Source organism: Stomoxys calcitrans, chromosome 1 (assembly GCF_963082655.1).
Source record: "Stomoxys calcitrans chromosome 1, idStoCalc2.1, whole genome shotgun sequence".
Lineage (NCBI taxonomy): Eukaryota > Metazoa > Arthropoda > Insecta > Diptera > Muscidae > Stomoxys > Stomoxys calcitrans.
Genome location: NC_081552.1, coordinates 162,535,382 through 162,558,075, shown reverse-complemented (window position 1 = coordinate 162,558,075; position 22,694 = coordinate 162,535,382). Strand labels below are relative to the sequence as shown.

The 22,694-nt window shown below is 38.0% G+C and overlaps 1 protein-coding gene across 8 annotated transcripts in view; it reads left to right on the top strand.

Moving 5' to 3' along the window:
* Positions 1-22,694, top strand: part of LOC106093770 (nucleolin) — a 330,417-nt gene that overhangs the window by 286,980 nt on the left and 20,743 nt on the right. For all 8 annotated transcript variants that reach the window (XM_059361444.1, XM_059361449.1, XM_059361440.1 and 5 more), the window contains one exon: positions 14,850-15,147. In XM_059361444.1, the coding sequence (XP_059217427.1) occupies positions 14,850-15,147 (298 nt within the window). The remainder of the gene's footprint in view (positions 1-14,849; positions 15,148-22,694) is intronic.

The following is a 22,694-nucleotide window of genomic DNA, read 5'->3' as shown; positions in this document are numbered from 1 at the left end:
ATCGGAAAAGAATTGCGCACTCTAGAGGCTCAAGTAGTCAAGACCCCAGATCGGTTTATATGGCAGCTATATCAGGTTATAAACCGATTTTAACCATACTTAGCGTAGTTGTTGGATGTCATAACAAAACACGTCGTGCAAAATGTCATCCCAATAGGATAAGAATTGCGCATTCAAGAGGCTCAAGAAGTCAAGACCCAAGATCGGTTTATATGACAGCTATATCAAAACATGGACCGATATGGCCCATTTACAATCCCAACCGACCTATACTAATAAAAAGTATTTGTGCAAAATTTCAAGCGGCTAGTTTACTCCTTCGGAAGTTAGCGTGCTTTCGACAGACAGACGGACGGACGGACGGGCGGACATGGCTAGATCGTCATAAAATGTCGCGACGATCAAGAATATATATACTTTATGGGGTCTCAGACGAATATTTAGAGTAGTTACAAACAGAATGACGAAATTAGTATACCCCCCATCTTATGGTGGAGGGTATAATAAAAATCGGATGTACCCGACTATTTTTTTTTATTCTATCCCACTGTTTTCTCAATGGTCTATCCCTGGTTTCAGGCCCGTGGCGAGTCAACATCTGTGCGCCTTTCCCTTGACATAGGCATGCTGCTTGTATTATACTCTTTATCATGGTATCCACAATACGCTCCATGGGTTTGAGTAGAAAGGACATAAGGCTTATAAGTCAGTAGGCCTTTTGTGTAGGCCTTACTTGCACTGCAGGGCTTGATTTTAAATACCAACCTTGTCTCCTCCTAGGCTTTCGGAGTATGTGCGTGTCCGAAAATAGTGAACAGACGGGCGCCAGATAGTGTGCCTCCTTCTGTAGTAACGCTGGTAATATTCCATCAGGTCCGAGTGACTTAAATGGTAGTAAGCTCCCCAAGGCTTCCTTTACCATAAATTCAGTAATGATAAGTCTTCCATCAAACTCATTGCTGCAAGATTCAAAAGTCTCCGTGAATCCAGTCGTATACTGGCGAAAATGCGTTTTAATTAACACCATCAACATTTCCTCCTTTGCATTCACTCTCAGTCCCATTTCTTCTACTAATGTTTAAGTTTGGACATGTGTTTTTGGGAAGAAATTTGTTATCTTGGCGGATTGCTCACGGAATAGTCTCCAGAAGTCATGTTTCGCCTCCCTGATCATCCTATTGTATTCCTTGAGCCGATTACAAAAAATAATCCTTTAACTATAAAGACAGATAATCTTACATATAGACCTTGTACAAATAGATATTTCACTATTAGCTTACTGTCGCATTCCCCATGCTTAATATAACTCTCATTACAGATCTTAAAACACTTGCAATTCTTTAGAATATTCTTCTACGCCAATGCTCTTTTATGTCTGTTTCTATGTCAATGCATTCTGCTTTCCCAAGATATGGTTCATTTGGACTGTATAATAAATATAGGGGCATAAGTGGATTAATATAGATATTATATCTGGCTTCAAAGTGGAGCCCTTTTTGGCAAAATTGTGTCACAAAATTAAGTTTTGAGGATTTGATATGCTTTGGAAAAGTAGATATAATTAAAATGCCGATATATTTACTAAGCATGAAACAAAACCACATTTGCATTTACGTTAGTAAAGCACCACATGTTCATACTCATCAAGTGTACCATCCACAAATATTTGTACAAGAACGTTTCACTGAATGGCAATTACTAATCCATGTCCATGTCCTGACATCAATAACCAAACATAAGTACAAACAGCAATATCACTTGGAATAGTGATTTCCAGGATTTTCTAATAACTACTTATAACTAGGGTAATTGCAAACTATTTTTCTAATAGAGTTATTCAGTGCTAGTTAGTCTCATATGTTAATCCTTAAATTCTGTTATGAGAGATTTTGCACAGATTTCGAAGCACAAGAAGCCATAACATATGCGAAATAAAATATTTACCAGACAATTAGTTCACTTCGATTGAAAAATGAAAGCAGAACTTTATTAAAACAAGGAAAAATAAATAAATACGTGCTAAGTTCGGTCGGTCCGAATATTGGCTACGCACTACCATATATTGAGCTAAAAATGTACACAAGAGATCAATACGGGCTACGATTAACTTTTCTTGACATCTTAGAAAGTCAAATTGGGATATCGGTTTAAAGCAAATTGAAACTTCAGGCGATTTCGATAACATTCACTAGATATACCAAAAGACATGTGAGAGTGGAATCTAACAAATTTCATCGGTTAAAAAACATGATTTAGTTGGTGAACAAAAAAAACCATATTACAGCATAAACACATGCATTGGAAAAAAGAACTAGTAGGCAGGTGTCGAAATTGGTTAGTGTCGTACTTAATTACAACCTACCATTGTACGGCCCTTCAAGACTTCACACCTTACACCGTTTCCGATGATGACCTTCTTATCCAAAAAAGGTCGAAACTCGTCTTACAATGGTTGGTGTTGTTGTATTATCCATTACTTTTCCATGCAAGTAATTCCTGGATCATTAAACTCGTCTCGAAAGAGAAATAAACAAGTAAAATCTCGCTTAGTTCGGCAGAGCCTAACCTTATGTACCCTCCACAATGGATCGCAATTGTTCAAGTTCTTTGCCAGGTATCTCTTAATAGCCTAACAAAGGATAATGGATAGGAATTGCTAAGAATAGGTTGAACAAGTAAAAGCGTGCTAAGTTCGGCCGGGCCGAATCTTATATACCCTCCACCATGGATCGCATTGTCGAGTTCTTTTCCCGACATCTCTTCTAAGGCAAAAAAAAGGATATAAGAAAAGATTTGCTCTGCTATTAGAGCGATATCAAGATATGGTCCGGTTTGGACCACAATTAAATTATATTATGTTGGAGACCTGTGTAAAATGTCAGCCAATTCGAATAAGAATTGCGCTCTTTGTGAGCTCAAAAGTAAAATAGAGAGATCGATTTATATGGGAGCTGTATCGGGCTATAGACCGATTCAGACCAAGACCGATAAAAACACGTATGTTGATGGTTATGAAAGAATCCGTCGTACAGAATTTCAGGCAAATCGATAATAATTGCGACCTCTAGAGGCTCAAGAAGTCAAGACCCAAGATCGGTATATATGACAGCTATATCAGGTTATGAACCGACTTTTACTTTATTTGACATAGTTGTTGAAAGTAACAATAAAAAAACGTCTTGCGAAATTTCAGCCAAATCGGATAGGAATTGCGCCCTCTAGAGGCTCAAGAAGTCAAGACCCAAGTTTATATGGTTTATATGACAGCTATATCAGGTTATAAACCGATTTGAACCATACTTGGCACAGTTGTTGGATATCGTAACAAAACACGTCGTGCAAAATTTCATTCCAATCGGATAAGAATTGCGCACTCTAGAGGCTCAAGAAGTCAAGACCCAAGATCGGTTTATATGGCAGCTATATCAGGTTATGGACGGATTTTAACCATACTTGGCACAGTTGTTGGATATAATAACGAAACACGTCGTGCAAAATTTTATTCCAATCGGATAAGAATTGCGCACTCTAGAGGCTCAAGATGTCAAGACCCCAGATCGGTTTATATGGCAGCTATATCAGGTTATAAACCGATTTGAACCATACTTGGCACAGTTGTTGGATATCATAACAAAACACGTCGTGCAAAATTTCATTCCAATCGGATAAGAATTGTGCACACTAGAGGCTCAAGAAGTCAAGACCCAAGATCTGTTTATATGGCAGCTATATCAAAACATGGACCGATATGGCCCATTTACAATACCGACCGACCTACACTAATAAGAAGTATTTGTGCAAAATTTCAAGCGGCTAGCTTTACTCCTTCAGAAGTTAGCGTGCTTTCGACAGACAGACGGACGGACGGACGGACATGGCTACATCGACATAAAATTTCACGACGATCAAGAATATATATACTTTATGGGGTCTCAGACGAATATTTCGAGTAGTTACAATCAGAATGACGAAATTAGTATACCCCCATCTTATGGTGGAGGGTATAAAAAGGATGTGGATATTAATTCGCACCATGCCACCATGGATATACACCTAAGTAACCAGGTATAAATTCATTGCAGACTACAAGTTTACATAACATGTCAAAGCGTGCTAAGTTCAGCCGGGCCGAATCTTGGGAACCCACCACCATGGATTCTGCTAAAATATGGGAGCTGGTTATTGACCGATTTGGACCGTACTTGGCACAGTTGTTGGAATTCCTAATAGTTGTTGGAATTCCTAACAGTTGTTAAAATTTCAGCCAAGTCGGACAAATATTGCGGCTTGTAAGGACTCAAGAAGTCAAATTGGGAGATCGGTTTATATGGGAGCTATATTAGGTTATAGACCGATTCAGACTGAAATTGGCACAGTTGTTGAAAATCATAACGGAACACCATTTGCGAAATTTCAGCCAAATCGGACAAAAATTGCGGCTTCCAGGGGCTCAAGAAATCAAATCGGGAGATATGTTTATATGGGAGCTATATCAGGTTCTTGGCCGATTTGAACCGTACTTGACATACCTGTTGAAATTTATAACGAAACACTGTGTGCAAAATTTCAAATCTGACAAAAACTTTGCTAACTATGGTCCAAATTGATCTTTAACCTGATATAGCTCCCATATAAACCGACGTCCCGATTTGACTTATTCAGTTCTTACAAGCCCAATTTTTGTCCGATTTGGCTGAAATTTTACATGCGGCGTTCTGTTACGACTTCCAACGACTGTGCTAAATAAGGTCAAAATCAGCCTATGTCCTGATATAGCTCCTATGTAAACCGGTCTCTCGATCTTCCTTGTTCGGTTCGTAGAAGTTGTAATTTTTGTTGGTTTGGCATAGTTTGATGCCCTTCAGCTAAATTTATTTTGTATAAATTTTTAGAAGAATCCATTTCCAAAATTTGCCCGGCCCTACACCACCACTGTGCTACAGGTAATTTTAATTTTGTTCACTTGTTTGCAACGCTAAAAGCAGTCGAGGTAGACCCATTGATAAGCATACCACAGTTACCTAAATTTTGGTGTGATCTTAACAAAAATTTGCGTGAGATGTTTAATTTTATTTCGCAATAGGTGTGCAAAATTTCATCAAAATCCAATCAGAGTTAGATATAGCTCCCATCTTTCATCCGATATGGCCTTCTAACCTAAAAATAAAACACAATTTTGGTCCTATCTTTATAACATTTAGCGAGGTTTTATTTGACATCGTACTTTGTGTGCTAAATTTCATAAAAGTCGCTCCAGATTAAGATATAGCTCTTATTTATTTTTTTCATCCGATATGGATTTTTAATGATGTAGTAGCCACAATTTAGGTCCTATCGTAAGAAAATCATACAAGGTATTCAGTATTCCAAAAGATATGCAAAACTGAAATCTTATTAAATTTCAACATTGGTTTCATGTACGTAGAATCGGTGGTGTAGGGTATTATATAGTCAGCTCCGCTCGTCTTTTGCCTTTCCTTATTGGTTTGTCTTTGAAATAAGGATTTTAGCAAAAATTACGATCCACAGAAAGGAATCCTCAAACACAAATGTTATCTTCAAACTTAAGTCGCTGTATACAGACTCTTTTACTTCACAGATGGCTCCGAATTTTTTATGCTTTGTCCGTCCGACTGTGGAAAGCGCGCTAACTTTCGAAGGAGTAAAGCTATGCGCTTGAAATTTGGCACAAATACTTCCTATTAGTGTAGGTCGGTTAGGATTGCAAATAGGCCATTCGGTCCACATTTACACAGGGGATACTTCTTTCATATTAATGAGAGCAGTCCGATTAAAGTTTTAAGCCCAATGATTTGGGCCTCGTTTTTGTGCCGAGTCCGAACAGTGCGCCCCATAGCGACACCACTTGCTAGAGAGGTTTTTAACATGGCAGGATACCTCACAAATGTAGCCGGCATTTTGATGTTTACGCAGGGGTTTGAACCCAAGCTTTCTGCGTCATAGGCGGACATGCTAACCAATACGCATTAATAATTTTACCTCTTGAGCCTTTAGAGAACGCAATTCTTATCCGATTTGGCTGAAATTTCGTACTATGACATTCAGCAGATGTGCCAAGTATGTCCGAATCGGTCGTTAGAGGACGAAATTGTTATCCGATTTGGCATAGTGAATTTTCCTATGACCTTTAACATAAGTGTCAAATATGGCCCGAATCAGTTTAAACCTGTTATAGCTCCAAAATTAACCGGTCTGCCGATTATCTTCTTGAGCCTCTAGACGGTGTAGTTCTTGTCCGATTTGGCTGAAATTTTACACAACGACCTCTCTTATGATATCTAACTTACGTGTCTAATATGGTTTTCATCGGTTCATAACTTGAAATAGCGCCCATTTAAACCGATCTACCGATTTTACTTCTTGTTCCCCTAAAGGGTTTAAATTTTGCACAATCTCATCACCGAAGGATACTACAATAGTACTAAATTTCCCATGAACATTCATTCCATTAAGGAACAGGAGATACTTCTCTCATATTAATGAGTGCAGTATGATTAAAGTTTTAAGCTAAATGATGAGGGGCCTCCGTTTAATTGCCGAGTCCGAACGGCATGCCGCATAGCGATACCACTTGGTAGAGAAGCTATAACATGGCAAGATGCTTCACAAATGTACCCAGCGTTTGTAAGGGGATAACCGCAGCTAAAAAAATTTTCTGATGTTCGCGCCGGGATTTGCACCCAGGTGCTTGGCGTCTTAGGCATGCTAACCTTTGCGCCACGGTGGCCTCCGATGAACGATGCGGGCATATTAATTATGTCATTCCGTTTGCAACACTTCGAAATATTAATTTCCGACCCTTTATAGTATAAGTATTCTTGATCGTGGTAAAAATCTAAGACGATCCGTCCTTCTGTCTGCTAAAATTATGCCACAGACTTTAAAATTAGACATATTGAGCTGAAATTTTGCACAGATTTTTTTCATTAAGCAGGTTAAGTTCGAAGCCCCATATAGATCGATCTGCCAATTTAAGGTTTTAGGCCCATTAAAACTACATTTACTAGCCGATTTAGCTGCAATTTGAGACAGTGAGTTGTGTTAGGCCTTACGACATCCTTGTTCAATAAGGCATTCATCGGTCCAGATTTGGATGTAGCTGCCATAAATACCCATCTCTCTATTTTAGGTTTTAGACCCATAAAAGGCCAATTTATTTACCGATTCAGGCACAATTAGTTGAGTAAGGACCCTCCACATTCGCAACGAGTATGGTCAAGAACGTGCAATATTAGGATATAGCCACTATTTAAAACGATTTCCTGACTGAAGTTATTGGGACAAAAAGCACGTTTATTACTCGATTTCGTTGAAATTTTACACAGTGCGCTATGTTAAGCTCCTTGAAATTCGTGTTCTTTATGCTTCAGATCGGTCTATATTTGGATATAGCTGTTATATACAGATACCGATCTCCCGATTTAAGTTCTTATACTCAGAAGTGATACAATGAGTTGAGAAAAAAATATCACGAAAATTTTGTGAATTAAAAATTTAATTGAAAACAAAATTGAATCAATAATTTTTTAATTGAATGTGGATTTTTTTCAATTACGATCGTGATTGGAATTTTTCAATTAAAAAATTAATTGATTCAATCATGTTTTTAATTAAATCTGATATTTTTTCAATAACGATCGAGATTGATATTTTTGTCATTTTCAATTAAAACAAGTAAAAGCGTGCTAAGTTCGGCCGGGCCGAATCTTATATACCCTCCACCATGGATCGCATTTGTCGAGTTATTTTCCCGGCATCTCTTCTTAGGCAAAAAAGGATATAAGAAAAGAGTTGCTCTGCTATTAAAAGGATATCAAGATATGGTCCGGTTCGGACCACAATTAAATTATATGTTGGAGACCTGCGTAAAATTTCCGCCATATTCGTATAAGAATTGCGCCCATTGGGGCTCACGAAGTAAAATAGAGAGAACGATTTATATGGGATCTGTATCGGGCTATAGACCGATTCAGACCATAATAAACACGTTTGTTGATGGTCATGAGAGGATCCGTCGTACAAAATTTCAGGCATATCGAATAATAATTGCGACCTCTAGGGGCCAAGAAGTCAAGATCCCAGATCGGTTTATATGGCAGCTATATCGGGTTATGAACCGATTTGAACCACAGTTGTTAAAAGTAAAAATAAAATACGTCATGCAACATTTCAACCAAATCGGATAGGAATTGCGCCCTCTAGAAGCTCAAGAAGTCAAATCCCCAGATCTGTTTATATGACAGCTATAACATGTTATGAACCGATTTCAACCATACTTGGCACAGTTGTTGGATATCATAACGAAATACTTCGTGCAAAAATTCATTCAAATCGGATAAGAATTGTGCCCTCTAGAGGCTCAAGAAGTCAAGACCCAAGATTGGTTTATATGGCAGCTATATCAGGTTATGGACCGATTTAAACCATACTTGTCACAGTTGTTGGGTATCATAACAAAACACGTCGTACAAAAAATTCCATTCCAATCGGATAAGAATTGCGCCCTCTAGAGGCTCAAGAATTCAAGACCCAAGATCGGTTTATATGGCAGCTATATCAGGTTATGGACCGATTTGAACTATACTTGGCACAGTTGTTGGATATCATAGCAAAACACGTCGTGCAAAATTTCATTCCAATCGGATAAGAATTGCGCACTCTAGAGGCTCAAGAAGTCAAGACCCAAGATCGGTTTATATGGCAGCTATATTAAAATATGGACCGATATTGCCCATTTGCAATACCAACCGACCTACACTAATAAGAAGTATTTGTGCAAAATTTCAAGCGGCTAGCTTTACTCCTTCGGAAGTTAGCGTGCTTTCGACAGACAGACGGACGGACGGACGGACAGACGGACAGACGGACAGACGGACGGACATGGCTTGATCGACATAAAATTTCGCGACGATCAAGAATATATATACTTTACGGCGTCTCAGACGAATATTTCGAGTAGTTACAAACAGAATGACGAAATTAGTATACCCCCCATCTTATGGTGGAGGGTATAAAAAAATTCGCGTAGCCCTCTTGAAAATAGTGAAGATCGGACTATACTGAAATATAGCTGCTACGGGATCATAAAAAATGAATTTTTAAGTGAATAATGACGGAAGGTTTTTAATATATAATGGGTGAATTTTTAAGAGCAATAGGAAGGTTGAAAAAAAGACACATAAAAGTCAGAAACATTAATGAAATCTGTGGTACAGGGTATTATAAGTTAGTGAATTTCCTTCCTGTTTCGATTTAGCTTCGATTTCTTGTGATCAAGGTAAAGGTCTGATTTATTGTCCGACTGTCATTAAATTTTGCACATATCACGAACGCTATTGATTTTCAAAAAATGGATTCAGATTTAGATATAGTTCTCATATATATCTTTCATTCGATATGTCCTTCTAAGACTGTAGAAGCCACAATTTTGGTCCGATCTTTACAAATTAAAGCACAAATTGTTTTATTTTGCGTCCTACTATTTGTGCTAAATTTCATGAAAATCGGTCCAGATTTAGATACAGCACTCATATATATCTCTCATCCGATATTGCCTTTTAAATCTGTGGAAGCACTAGGTGTTAAATTTCAGGTCTACATATGTGAATTTTAAGGCTATAACAGTCACAATAATTAATATCTCTACAAAATTAAGCATGAGGTGTCTTATTCGGCGTCCTTATATGAGTGTCAAATTTCGTCAGAACTGGCCGAGATTTAGATATAGCTCCAATATATAACTTTTATCAGATATGGCCTTTTAAGGCTGTAGAGGCCACAATTTATTCCGATCTTAAAAAGACTTTGCACGAGATGTTTTATTTGACGGCCTAATACGTGTACAAAATTGCATAAAAATTTGTCCAGATTTAGATATAGGTCCAATATATATATATATATATATATATTTCATCCGATGGAATTTTAAGGCTGTAGAAGCCTAAATTTTTGGTCCTATCTTTATAAAATTAAGCATGAGACGTTTTATACGTGCGCATAATTTCAATAAAATCGGCCCTGATTTAGATGTGGCTCCCATATATATTTATTTCATCCGATATGGACTTTTACGACTGTAGAAGCCACAAATTTGGTCAGATCTCTACGAAATTGGGAGTGAAATATTATATTTTACGTCAAAGATTTAGATATTGCTCCCATATATACCATTTATCCGATAGGACTTTTTAAGGCTGTAGAAATCCACAATTTTTGTTCTATCGTAAGAAAGTCTTAGAAAGTTCTATTCAATATTTCGAGAGGTGTGCAAAATTAAAGTCTGACTAGACTTAGAAATAAGTTCTATAGGTGGTGTAGGGTATTATATAGTCGGCACCAACCGACTTTTGCCCATTCTAACTGGTTTTAATTGTTTTGGTTTCGTAATAATTTTAATTAAAATTTTGGTATAATTTGAATTTTTTCCCATATGATAGGGAAAATTCATAATATTCTGATTTCGACTTATTTTTTTAAATAAATGAAAATATTGGGATTCTATTGCAGGATATTGTCCGACTTTAGACCATTATTCAATGTTTTCTATTCAAAGAAAAGCATAACAAAAAAAAAAACATTTAAAATGTCAGCAAAAAGTGTTGTTGCTAGAAGCATTTCACCGGTTTCCTTCATCGCGATTTCATTTTCGACCAAGAAAAATCATCAGAAGGAGATGTCAAATAGATCATGGGTGTTTTACAACCATTCCAACTAGAGTAAGTTGTAAATCACACATCTGAATTTGAACAATAAGATGTTAAGACCAAACAAGTAAAAAGGCGTTTAGTTCGGCCGGGCCGAACTTTGGATACCCACCACCTTGGATATATATATAACAAAATATTGGTCTTTTTAGTAGTTATATCTAAAAATAAACCGATCTGAACTATATACCACACAAATTTCAGTGCAATCGGATTAAAAATGCGCCTTTTATGGGGCCAAGACTTTAAATCGAGGCATCAGTTTATATGGCAGCTATATGCAAATCTTGATCGATCTAGACCAAATTGCAGAAATATGTGGAGGGGCTTAACTTAACTCTTTGTCCCAAATTTCGGCAACATCGGACAATAAATGCGCTTTTTATGGCCCCAAAACCTAAAACCGATAGATCGGTCTATATGGCAGCTATATCAAAATCTGGACCGATCTCAGCCAAATTGACGGAGGATGTTGAAGGGCCTAATATAACTCACTGTCGCAAATTTTCTCAAAATCGGATAATAAATGTGGCCCTAAATTGGAGAATCGGTCTATATGGCAGCTATATCCAAATCTGAACCGATCTAAGCCATATTGACGGACGATGTCGAAGGGCCTAAGACAACTCACTGTCCCAAATTTTAAGCAAAATCGGATAATAAATGTAGCTTTTATGGGTCTATGACCCTAAATCGGAGGATCGGTCTATATGGCAGCTATATCCAAATCTGAACAGATCTGAGCCGTATTGACGGAGGACGTCGAAGGGCCTAACACAACTCACTGTCCCAAATTTCAGCAAAATCGGATAATAAATGTTGCCTTTATTGGCCTAAGACCCTAAATCGGCGGATCGGTCTATATGGGGGCTATATCAAGATATAGTCCGATATAGCCCATCTTCGAACTTAACCTGCTTATGGACAACAAGTAAAAGCGTGCTAAGTTCGGCCGGGCCGAATCTTATATACCCTCCACCATGGATCGCATTTGTCGAGTTCTTTTCCCGGCATCTCTTCTTAGGCAAAAAAGGATATAAGAAAAGAGTTGCTCTGCTATTAAAACGATATCAAGATATGGTCCGGTTCGGACCACAATTAAATTACAAGTTGGAGACCTGTGTAAAATTTCAGCCAATTCGTATAAGAATTGCGCCCATTGGGGCTCACGAAGTAAAATAGAGAGAACGATTTATATGGGATCTGTATCGGGCTATAGACCGATTCAGACCATAATAAACACGTTTGTTGATGGTCATGAGAGGATCCGTCGTACAAAATTTCAGGCATATCGGATAATAATTGCGACTTCTAGGGGTCAAGAAGTCAAGATCCCAGATCGGTTTATATGGCAGGTATATCAGATTATGAACCGATTTGAACCTTAATTGACACAGTTGTTGAAAGTAAAAATAAAATACGTCAGCCAAATCGGATAGGAATTGCGCCCTCTAGAAGCTCAAGAAGTCAAATCCCCAGATCTGTTTATATGACAGCTATATCAGGTTATGGACCGATTTAAACCATACTTGGCACAGTTGTTATATATAATAACAAAACACGTCGTGCAAAATTTCATCCCAATCGGATAAGAATTGCGCCCTCTAGAGGCTCAAGAAGTCAAGACCCAAGATCGGTTTATATGACAGCTATATCAGGTTATGGACCGATTTGAACCATACTTGGCACAGTTGTTGGATATCATAAAAAAACACGCCGTACAAAATTTCATTCCAATCGGATAAGAATTGCGCACTCTAGAGGCTCAAGAAGTCAAGAACCAAGATCGGTTTATATGGCAGCTATATCAAAACATGGACCGATATGGTCCATTTACAATACCAACCGACCTACACTAATAAGAAGTATTTGTGCAAAATTTCAAGCGGCTAGCTTTACTCCTTCGGAAGTTAGCGTGCTTTCGACAGACAGACGGACGGACGGACGGACGGACGGACAGACGGACGGACGGACGGACAGACGGACGGACATGGCTAGATCGACATAAAATGTCACGACGATCAAGAATATATATACTTTATGGGGTCTCAGACGAATATTTCGAGTAGTTACAAACAGAATGACGAAATTAGTATACCCCCCATCTTATGGTGGAGGGTATAAAAAAAGAACCTGTGCAAAATTTCAGCTCAATATCTCTATTTTTGAAGACTGTAGCGTGATTTCAACAGACAGACGGACAGACGGACGGACATGTCTAGATCGTCTTAGATTTTTACGCTCATCAAGAATATATATACTTTATAGGGTCGGAAATTTATATTTCGATGTGTTGCAAACGGAATGACAAAATGAATATACCCCCATCCGTCGGTGGTTGGTATAAAAAAGAAAGCGCAAACAGACAGACCAAACGAAAGGCACGTCGCATGTGGTGTAGGTCACTGCTTATACACAAAAACAGCACTGGCAGAATCAACCGTTAGGCGACCGCCGTTCAAAGATGTTTGTGTTTGTTGCTATTAGCATCGTTGGATTTGAATAAGGGAAGTAAGATTTGATTTGTTTTCTATTGCGCTTATGAAACAAGTCGACTTAAGAGCCCTGTTCAAAATTTATGCTTTACAACTTACTCTAGTGGGAATGGTTGTAAAGCACCCATGATCCATTTGTCATCTCCTTCTGATGATTTTTCTTGGTCGAATATGAAATCACGATAAAGGAAACCAGTCAGTCAAATGCTTCTGGTAATAATACACTTTTGAGACTTTTAAACTGATTTTTTTTTTATATATTAGGTTGTCCAAAAAGTAATTGCGGATTTTTTATAAGAAAGTAAATGCATTTTTAATAAAGCTTAAAATGAACTTTAATCAAATATACTTTTTTTACACTTTTTTTCTAAAGCAAGCTAAAAGTAACAGCTGATAACTGACAGAAGAAAGAATGTAATTACAGAGTCACAAGCCGTTTAAAAAAATTTGTCAACGCCGACTATATGAAAAATCCGCAATTACCTTTTGGGCAACCCGATAGTATTCTTTGAATAGAAAGCATTAAACAATGGTCTAAAGCCGGACAATATCCTGCAATGGAATCGCAATATGATTTTAAGACCAAAAAAATAAAGCGCAAACAGACAGACCAAACATAAGTGAACATGAATAAACGAAGTGAAAATCAATGAGTAATTTTCGAAATACTAAGAAATCGTTCCGTTTTTAACACCTCGAAATACTTTTAAGATCTTTCACAATATTCATACATTCTTGATCCGTGTTTTTATACCCACCAATATAGGATTGGGGTATACTAATCCAGTCATTCCGGTTGTAACGCCTCGAAATATTGTTCTGATACCCATTTAAGGATATTTGTACTTGATCGTCAAAGATTCCGAGTCGATCTAGCCATGTCCGTCATAATAGCGTTCGAACGAAGAAATGTATCCACTTGAAATTGTACACCGATACTTCTTAATAGTGTAGATTATTGTGGACTGCAAATGGTTATATCGGTTCAGTTTTGGATATTGCCTCCATATAAACTTATCGCCAAATTTATCATCCTGAGAACATAGAGGCCTCAAACTAGCATCATTTTCATCGAAAGTATGGCTATCTATTTATTTATTATATATACTTAAGTTAATTTGTAGCATGAATGCGTCATACTTTCTTTTATCCAAATTCTATGTCCAATAAAAATTATTATCGAAAAACATTACGCGTTCAATGTTTAATATATATCAGACGATATACACAACTTTCAAACATGCAAAATTTAACAGAATATATGTATGCAAAATATATATCGACCTAAACGATTGCAAATATATAATTAAATTTATTTGTTGTAAGCGCTTCGCAGACATTATCTGGAAGAATAAATAAACCACTTTAAATGAAATCAATACCATATAAAGTATATATTAAAAGTCGAGTGCATTACAATATTTAATTTTTTTTTATTTAAATACAAATCTGTGCGTTACTCTTGAAAGTTCATTCATTATGGTCATAGGTCACCTTCGTTTCATTTATCAATTACATATCATAAACACTCATTCATACAGTCGGTCCTTCATGCAAATTGTTACTAATTAAATTATTTGTCCTTTTCTTTTCTGTTCACTCCTTCAATATGTAATATGCATGGATACAGGCGAATTGAAGCACAATATTATTGACATGACGAGCGACGCCTTCCAGGAGCGAAATAATCAGTTTGTTGATGCCATTTTTGCCCGTATCAATCGTATCGTATCGGATAACTATGATCCATTTGTTGTGCAACTCACTGGTCGTTCCGCCTCGGCGAGTCATGATGTGAAACACCACGCGGGCACAGGAGCAACATTGACGAAAGCATCGGCCAACCCTAACCGAACAAAAGGCCAACAAATCACCCATAAAACAAAAACCTCAAAACCACAGACCACCAACATATCAATTAAGAAATTGTAAGTTACGTATAATAGGTGTGTGTATGCGGCATGTTTACACTAGAAAAATAGTTCTAAGAATGCACAAATTACTTTAGAGATAATTAGTTTGGAGTGACACACATGGAAAACTGTTTTTGCTATCCTTGGTTTTTTAAGCATTTAAACCAGAATGGAGTTTTGATGTTTTCAAAATATTTTTGTCCGCTGTCTGATTCACGTTAAAGCTCAGTAAAAAGGGGCTTTTTATAGACGAGTCCTAGCGACGTGCTGCAGTAGAGAAAATTTACATTGCTGAATGCCTAACCCATCAATCCAGTCACTCTGTTTGTAAGAAATCGAAATATCGATCTGCCGCCATATATTGGAATATCCTAGTATGTATATCCTAGATCGTCTTAACATTCTAACATTTATTAACGTCCATTCATCTGTAGAAATCATGAATGAACAAATCGGTAAATTTTATTACTCTGCTAATGTCCACATGGCCGTCGTGGCTACCGGCTTCGTAGCTCATTTCCAGGGAATATATGTATGTGTATAAGAGGCAACCGCAGCGCAAAGGTTAGCATGTCCACCTATGACGCAGAACGTTTGGGTTCGAATGCTGGTGCATGTAAAAACTTCGCTCCAAAGAAGTGTCGCACTGCGGCACACCGTTCGGACTCGGCTATTAAAAGGAGGCCCCTTATCATTGAGCTTAAACATGAATCGGACTGCACTCATTGATAAGTAGAAAGTTTGCCCCTTTCCTTACTGGAATGTTCATAGGCAATATTTGCATTTGTATATGCATGCTAGCTGGCCGGTGTGCTTACCTGCAGACTGATGTCGTTTTAATACCCACCACCGAAGGATGGGGATTTGTTAATTTTGTCATTCCGTTTGCAACACATCGAAATATCCATTTCCGTCATTCTTGATCAACGTAAAAATCTAAGACAATCTAACCATATGCGTCCGTCTGTCTGTTGAAATAACGCTACAGTCTTTAAAAATAAAGATATTCAGCTGAAACTATGCACAGATTCATTTTTTTTTCCATAAGCAGGTTAAGTTCGAAGATGACCTATATCGGACTATATCTTGATATAGCCCCCATATAGAACGATCCGCCGATTTAAGGTCCGAATTTGATGAATTCTTGGACAGTCAGTTTTGTTAGGCCACTCGAAATACTTCTTCAATTTGGCCCCGATCGGCCCAGATTTGGATGTAGCTGCCACATAGACCAATCTCTCGAGTTAAGGTAATGGGCCCATAAAAGGCGCATTTATTGTCCGATGTCGCCGAAATTTGGTACAGTGAGTTGTGTTAGACCCCTCGACATCATTTTGCAATTTGGCCCAGACTGTTCCAGATTTGGATATAACTGCCATATAGTCAGAACTCTCGATTTAAGGTTTTGCAACCATAAAAGGCGTATTTATTGTCCGATTTCGCCAAAATGTGACAGTGAATTTTGTTAGGCCCTTCGACATCCTTCTTCAATTGGACTTAGATCGGCCCAGATTTGAATATAGCTGCCATATAGACCGATCTTCAGATTTAAGGTCTTGGGTCCATAAAAGACGAATTTATTGTTCGATTTTGGCGAAATTTGGGACAGTAAGTTGTGTTAGGCCCTTCGACATTCTTCTTTAATTGGGCTTAGATCGGTTCATATAGACCTATCTTGCGACTAAAAGTCTTGGCCCCATAAAAGGCGCATTTTTAATTCGATTTCGCTGAAATGTTAGGCTTTTCGACATCCGTGTTACACAAGTTCAGATCAGGACGGTTCAGGTTCGGATGGTTCAGATCGGTCTATGTTTGGATATAGCTACCAAAAAAACCAATACTTTGTTTACAAAATTGAACAATGACTTGTACTAATTAGACCAGTTAATGTCCGCGCCGAATTTGGTCCAAATCGGACAATATTTCGATATAGCTGCTATGAGGGCATAAATAATGCATTTTGCACCGGATTATAATGAAAGGTGGTTTACATATATACGCGAGGTGTTGGGTATCCAAAAATCGGCCCGGCCGAACTTAACGCCTTTTTACTTGTTATACCCTACACTACCACTGTGGTATAGGGTGTTATAACATAGTGCATTTGTTTGTAACACCCAGAAGGAAGGAAGGATTGATATATATATCGATCGACTCAGAATCATTTTTTGATTCGAATGAGCTATGTCGGTCTGTCTGTCCATGTTAATTTGTGCACAAACTACAGGTCGCAACTTTCATCCGATCGTCTTCAGAATTGGCAAATAAATTTTTTTGGCGGATAGACAAAGCCTATTGAATTTGGAAAAATTTGATTCAGATTTAGATATAGCTATAGAAATCTTTTTCAAAAAAACACATAAAATTGAGAATAATGCATGAAATCGTTATTTGGATCGATGGCATGGTCCGTATAATTAGATGCTTGAAAATTATTTTAAGCAAATGTTGGCCGTAACTGCGACTCATATGGTCCATCCGCTTAGTTCAATTTTGGCATATTCTTTCCAACATTTCGGCCGGTATCTCACTAATAAAGGCTTCAAAGTTGTCTTCCAATGCGCCAATTGAAGCGGGCTTGTCTATATAGAGCTTTAACAGAGTCCCACAAAAAATTGTCTTAAGGCGTTAAATCGCACGATCTAGGCTGTCAATTGACCGGTGCCGGTGCCTTTGTTACGTTTGTGGCTGGTGGCACCGTCTTATTGAAACCACATGTCATGCAAGTCAAGCTCTTGCATTTTGGGCAAAACAAAGTTGGATATCATCTCACGGTAGCGCTCACCATTCATAGTTACGTTACTTCAAAGTACACCCAAAAGAAGTCTATATAACTTTCATATTGTAGATCCAATTGGTTCTATCAGGAATAGTAGCGGGTCAGGCAGTGCGTAATCCACACTGCCTGGAACACCGGACACAAGTATAACACAGTATCCGTGGGCTCTGCATGACCAAAGGGAAATCTCCCTAAGCCTCACAGCAATGGTCGCAGCAATTTGTCTAGCAATTCAGTAAATCCGATGGCGTAGAGCTAAGTGCGTCTGTGATGCACAAACAAGCCAAATTTTGGAACCGCTTTGCGCTTTCAGTAAATGGAAAATTCTCTCCTCCCAAGGATGTAGGTGTCAGGAGTTAGAAAACTTGTATCTGTCTTGCACGGATTTACGCCTAGACTACACTCGGCCCACATCGCTGTCACACGTTGATCTTCCTGAAGTATACCACCAAGAGTGCTGCGAAACTTTCCCCTAACCGCAGTACCCAGTGACAATAATATATTGTTAATAGATGTGTTCCATAGTAGAGGAGACAGTACACCTCCTTGGGGTGTTCCTCTGCAGACCCATCTTTTTAGATCCACAGATCCCGAACTTGACGTGTGGAAGGCGACTGTTTGTCGCGGTTTATGCTCCATCGGGGTAATTGGACCTTTCTTTTTCGAAAACAAGGTAAGATCAATAGTTATGGTTAAAGATTTGCGCTATAGAGAGATGGTTAATGATTTTGTATGGTCAGAGTTGGTTGGTGCTGATCTGAACAACAACTACTTTCAACAAGATGGCACTACGTGTCACACAAACAACGAAACCATTGCTCTTTTACTGGAAAAGTTTTTCGGTCGTGATATCTCTGGAAGAGGTGATCGCAGTTAGCCACCGAGATCTTGTAATTTAACACCTTGCGACAACTTCCTTTGGGACCATGTGAAAATAGGTTGTACGCTAACAGCCCAGCGTCGATTAAAGACCTCAAATTGAATTCGTGTGGCTATCGAGGACATGGGTATCCAGTCTGCGATTTGTATATTTCATGAAAATTATACGATCCTGTAAGCGTGCTCCTAGTGGCCATTTGGCTGATGTTTCTTTTTTATACCCTTCACCATAGGATGGGGGTATACTAATTTCGTCATTCTGTTTGTAACTACTCGAAATATTCGTCTGAGACCCCATAAAGTATATATATTTTTGATCGTCGCGACATTTTATGTCGATCTAGTCATGTCCGTTCGTCTGCCCATCCGTCCGTCCGTCTGTCTGTCGAAAGCACGCTAACTTCCGAAGGAGTAAAGCTAGCCGCTTAAAATTTTGCACAAATACTTCTTATTAGTGAAGGTCGGTTGGTATTGTAAATGGTCCACGTTTTGATATAGCTGCCATATAAACCGATCTTGGGTCTTGACTACTTGAGCCTCTAGGGTGCGCAATTCTTATCCGATTTGAATGAAATTTTGCACGACTTGTTTTGTTATGATATCCAACAACTGTGCCAAGTATGGTTCAAATCGGTTCATAACCTGATATAGCTGTCATATAAACAGATCTTGGGACTTGAATTCATGAGCTTCCAGAGGGCGCAATTCCTATCCGATTTTGTTGAAATTTTGCATGACGTATTTTATTCTTACTTTCAACAACTGTGTTAAATAAGGTTCAAATCGGTTTATAACCTGATATAGCTGCCATATATCGATCTGGGATCTTGACTTCTTGAGCCTCTATAGGTCGCAATTATTATCCGATTTGCCTGAGAATACATAGCAGCGAACGGACGTGTTTTTCTTTGCTCCGCCTTTAATTGAAGTTTTGCATTGTTTTCCCCACTTAAATTTTAAAAAATCTTGTTTAATAGTGTTCAAAAAGTCTTGATTGATAGAAACAACAAAACATATAGTTATAAAAGCGTTCAAAATAACCAACAAGTGAAAATAAAAATTGATATTTCTACTTCTGAACGGCAAAAGAAGTAAAAACAAGTAAAAGCGTGCTAAGTTCGGCCGGGCCGAATCTTATATACCCTCCACCATGGATCGCATTTGTCGAGTTCTTTTCCCGGCATCTCTTCGTAGGCAAAAAAGGATATAAAAAAAGAGTTTCTCTGGTATTAAAACTATATCATGATATGGTCCGGTTGGGACCACAATTAAATTATATGTTGGAGACCTGTGTAAAATTGCAGCCAATTCGTATAAGAATTGCGCCCATTGGGGCTCACGAAGTAAAATAGAGAGAACGATTTATATGGGATCTGTATCGGGCTATAGACCGATTCAGACCATAATAAACACGTCATGAGAGGATCCGTCGTACAAAATTTCAGGCATATCAGATAATAATTGGGACCTATAGGGGTCAAGAAGTCAAGATCCCAGATCGGTTTATATGGCAGCTATATCAGGTTATGAACCGATTTGAACCTTATTTGACACAGTTGTTGAAAGTAAAAATGAAATACGTCATGCAAAATTTCAGCCAAATCGGATAGGAATTGCGCCCTCTAGAAGCTCAAGAAGTCAAATCCCCAGATCGGTTTATATGACAGCTATATCAGGTTATGGACCGATTTCAACCATACTTGGCACAGTTGTTGGATATCATAACGAAATACTTCGTGCCCAAATTCATTCAAATCGGATAAGAATTGTGCCCTCTAGAGGCTCAAGAAGTCAAGGCCCAAGATCGGTTTATATGGCAGCTATATCAGGTTATGGGCCGATTTAAACCATACTTGGCACAGTTGTTGGGTATCATAACAAAACACGTCGTGCGAAATTCCATTCCATTCGGATGAGAATTGCGCCCTCTAGAGGCTCATGAAGTCAAGACCCAAGATCGGTTTATATGGCAGCTATATCAGGTTATGGACCGATTTCAACCATACTTGGCACAGTTGTTGGATATAATAGCAAAACAAGTCGTGCAAAATTTCATTTCAATCGGATAAGAATTGCGCACTCTAGAGGGTCAAGAAGTCAAGACCCAAGATCGGTTTATATGGCAGCTATATCAGGTTATGAACCGATTTGAACCATACTTGGCACAGTTGTTGGATGTCATAACAAAACACGTCGTGCAAAATTTCATTCTGATCGGATAAGAATTGCGCACGCTAGAGTCTCAAGAAGTCAAGACCCAAGATCGGTTTATATGGCAGCTATATCAGGTTATGGACCGATTTGAACTATACTTGGCGCAGTTGTTGGATATCATAACAAAACACGTCGTGCAAAATTTCATTCCAATCGGATAAGAATTGCGCACTCTAGAGGCTCAAGAAGTCAAGACCCAAGATCGGTTTATATGGCAGCTATATCAAAACATGGACCGATATGGCCCATTTACAATACCAACCGACCTACACTAATAAGAAGTATTTGTGCAAAATTTCAAGGGGCTAGCTTTACTCCTTCGGAAGTTAGAGTGCTTTCGACAGACAGACGGACGGACGGACGGACGGACAGACGGACGGACATGGCTAGATCGACATAAAATGTCACGACGATCAAGAATATATATACTTTATGGGGTCTCAGACGAATATTTCGAGTAGTTACAAACAGAATGACGAAATTAGTATACCCCCCATCTTATGGTGGAGGGTATAAAAAACAAACATAAACAAAAACATTCTCTCTCCACCACAGTGTAAAGTGTTCTCTTTAAGGGAGGCACTTAACTTCTAAATACCTACGAAGAGTACCAGCGTATTAAAACAAAAACAACACAAACAAACAAAAAAACAGAACAGTTGTACTCATTAAAAAAAAAAAAAACAGAAACATAAACATAAAGCACAATTACAAAACAATACCAACCTTGTGAACATAACAAGAGAAAGAAGAACAAAAACGTCAAATGGTTATAACTCGGCATTGCCAGATCATAGGTTCGTGACCTAGCTAAAAAGACATTGGCAATACCTCAAACGAGTTGCCAGATTGTCAAATAAAATTACAAAATCGGAAAATTATTAAATCCCATAAAATCGTCAAATATTGAAAAACATTTTTATTTTTATTATTAAATTCTTAATCGAAAATGTCCGCTCCAAAAAGAACAAGACTCCAAGCCCAAAACTCATTGACTGAAAATCTGGCTAATTCCCCCAGAATTGCGGATTCCTCTTTTCGCCTCTTGCAAATCCTGGACAATCGACTCGAAAAACAATCCGAAAGTATATCTAGTGAAATAAAAGCAATGATTAAGGAAAGTGAGGACAGAATATTAACAGAAATTAATAAGAAAATAACCGAAATGAGAGTGGACTTAAACAATGTAATTGAAAGAGTATCATATTTAGAGACAGCTATGTGTGAAATTTCCAACCTCAAAACCGAGATAAAAGACTTAAAAATAAAAGCACTAAAACAAGCTAATTCTCTGGTTGCATGTGATATTAGACTTAACGGAATTCCGTACACTGAAGGCGAAAATCTTCCACTCTATTTTGAAAATATATGTCAAACTATAAACATTCCTACACCAGTTGTTAAATCCATATACCGACTGCAAAACAAAAACAATAAGCACCAGAATTATTCCCCAGATGCTGTAATTATTGTCAAACTACACTCTCCATACGACAAAAACTATTTCTTAACAACATTAAGCGAATTCAGAAGGAACACCAAATCGAACCTATCCTTATCAATATTAGGGTTTCAAACGGAAACCAATTTTTATATTAAAGAAAACCTAACACATTCCAACTATCAGATCCTTCAAGCTGCAGTTCGATTGAGGAAACAAAATCAAGTACATTCGGCGTACACTTATCGC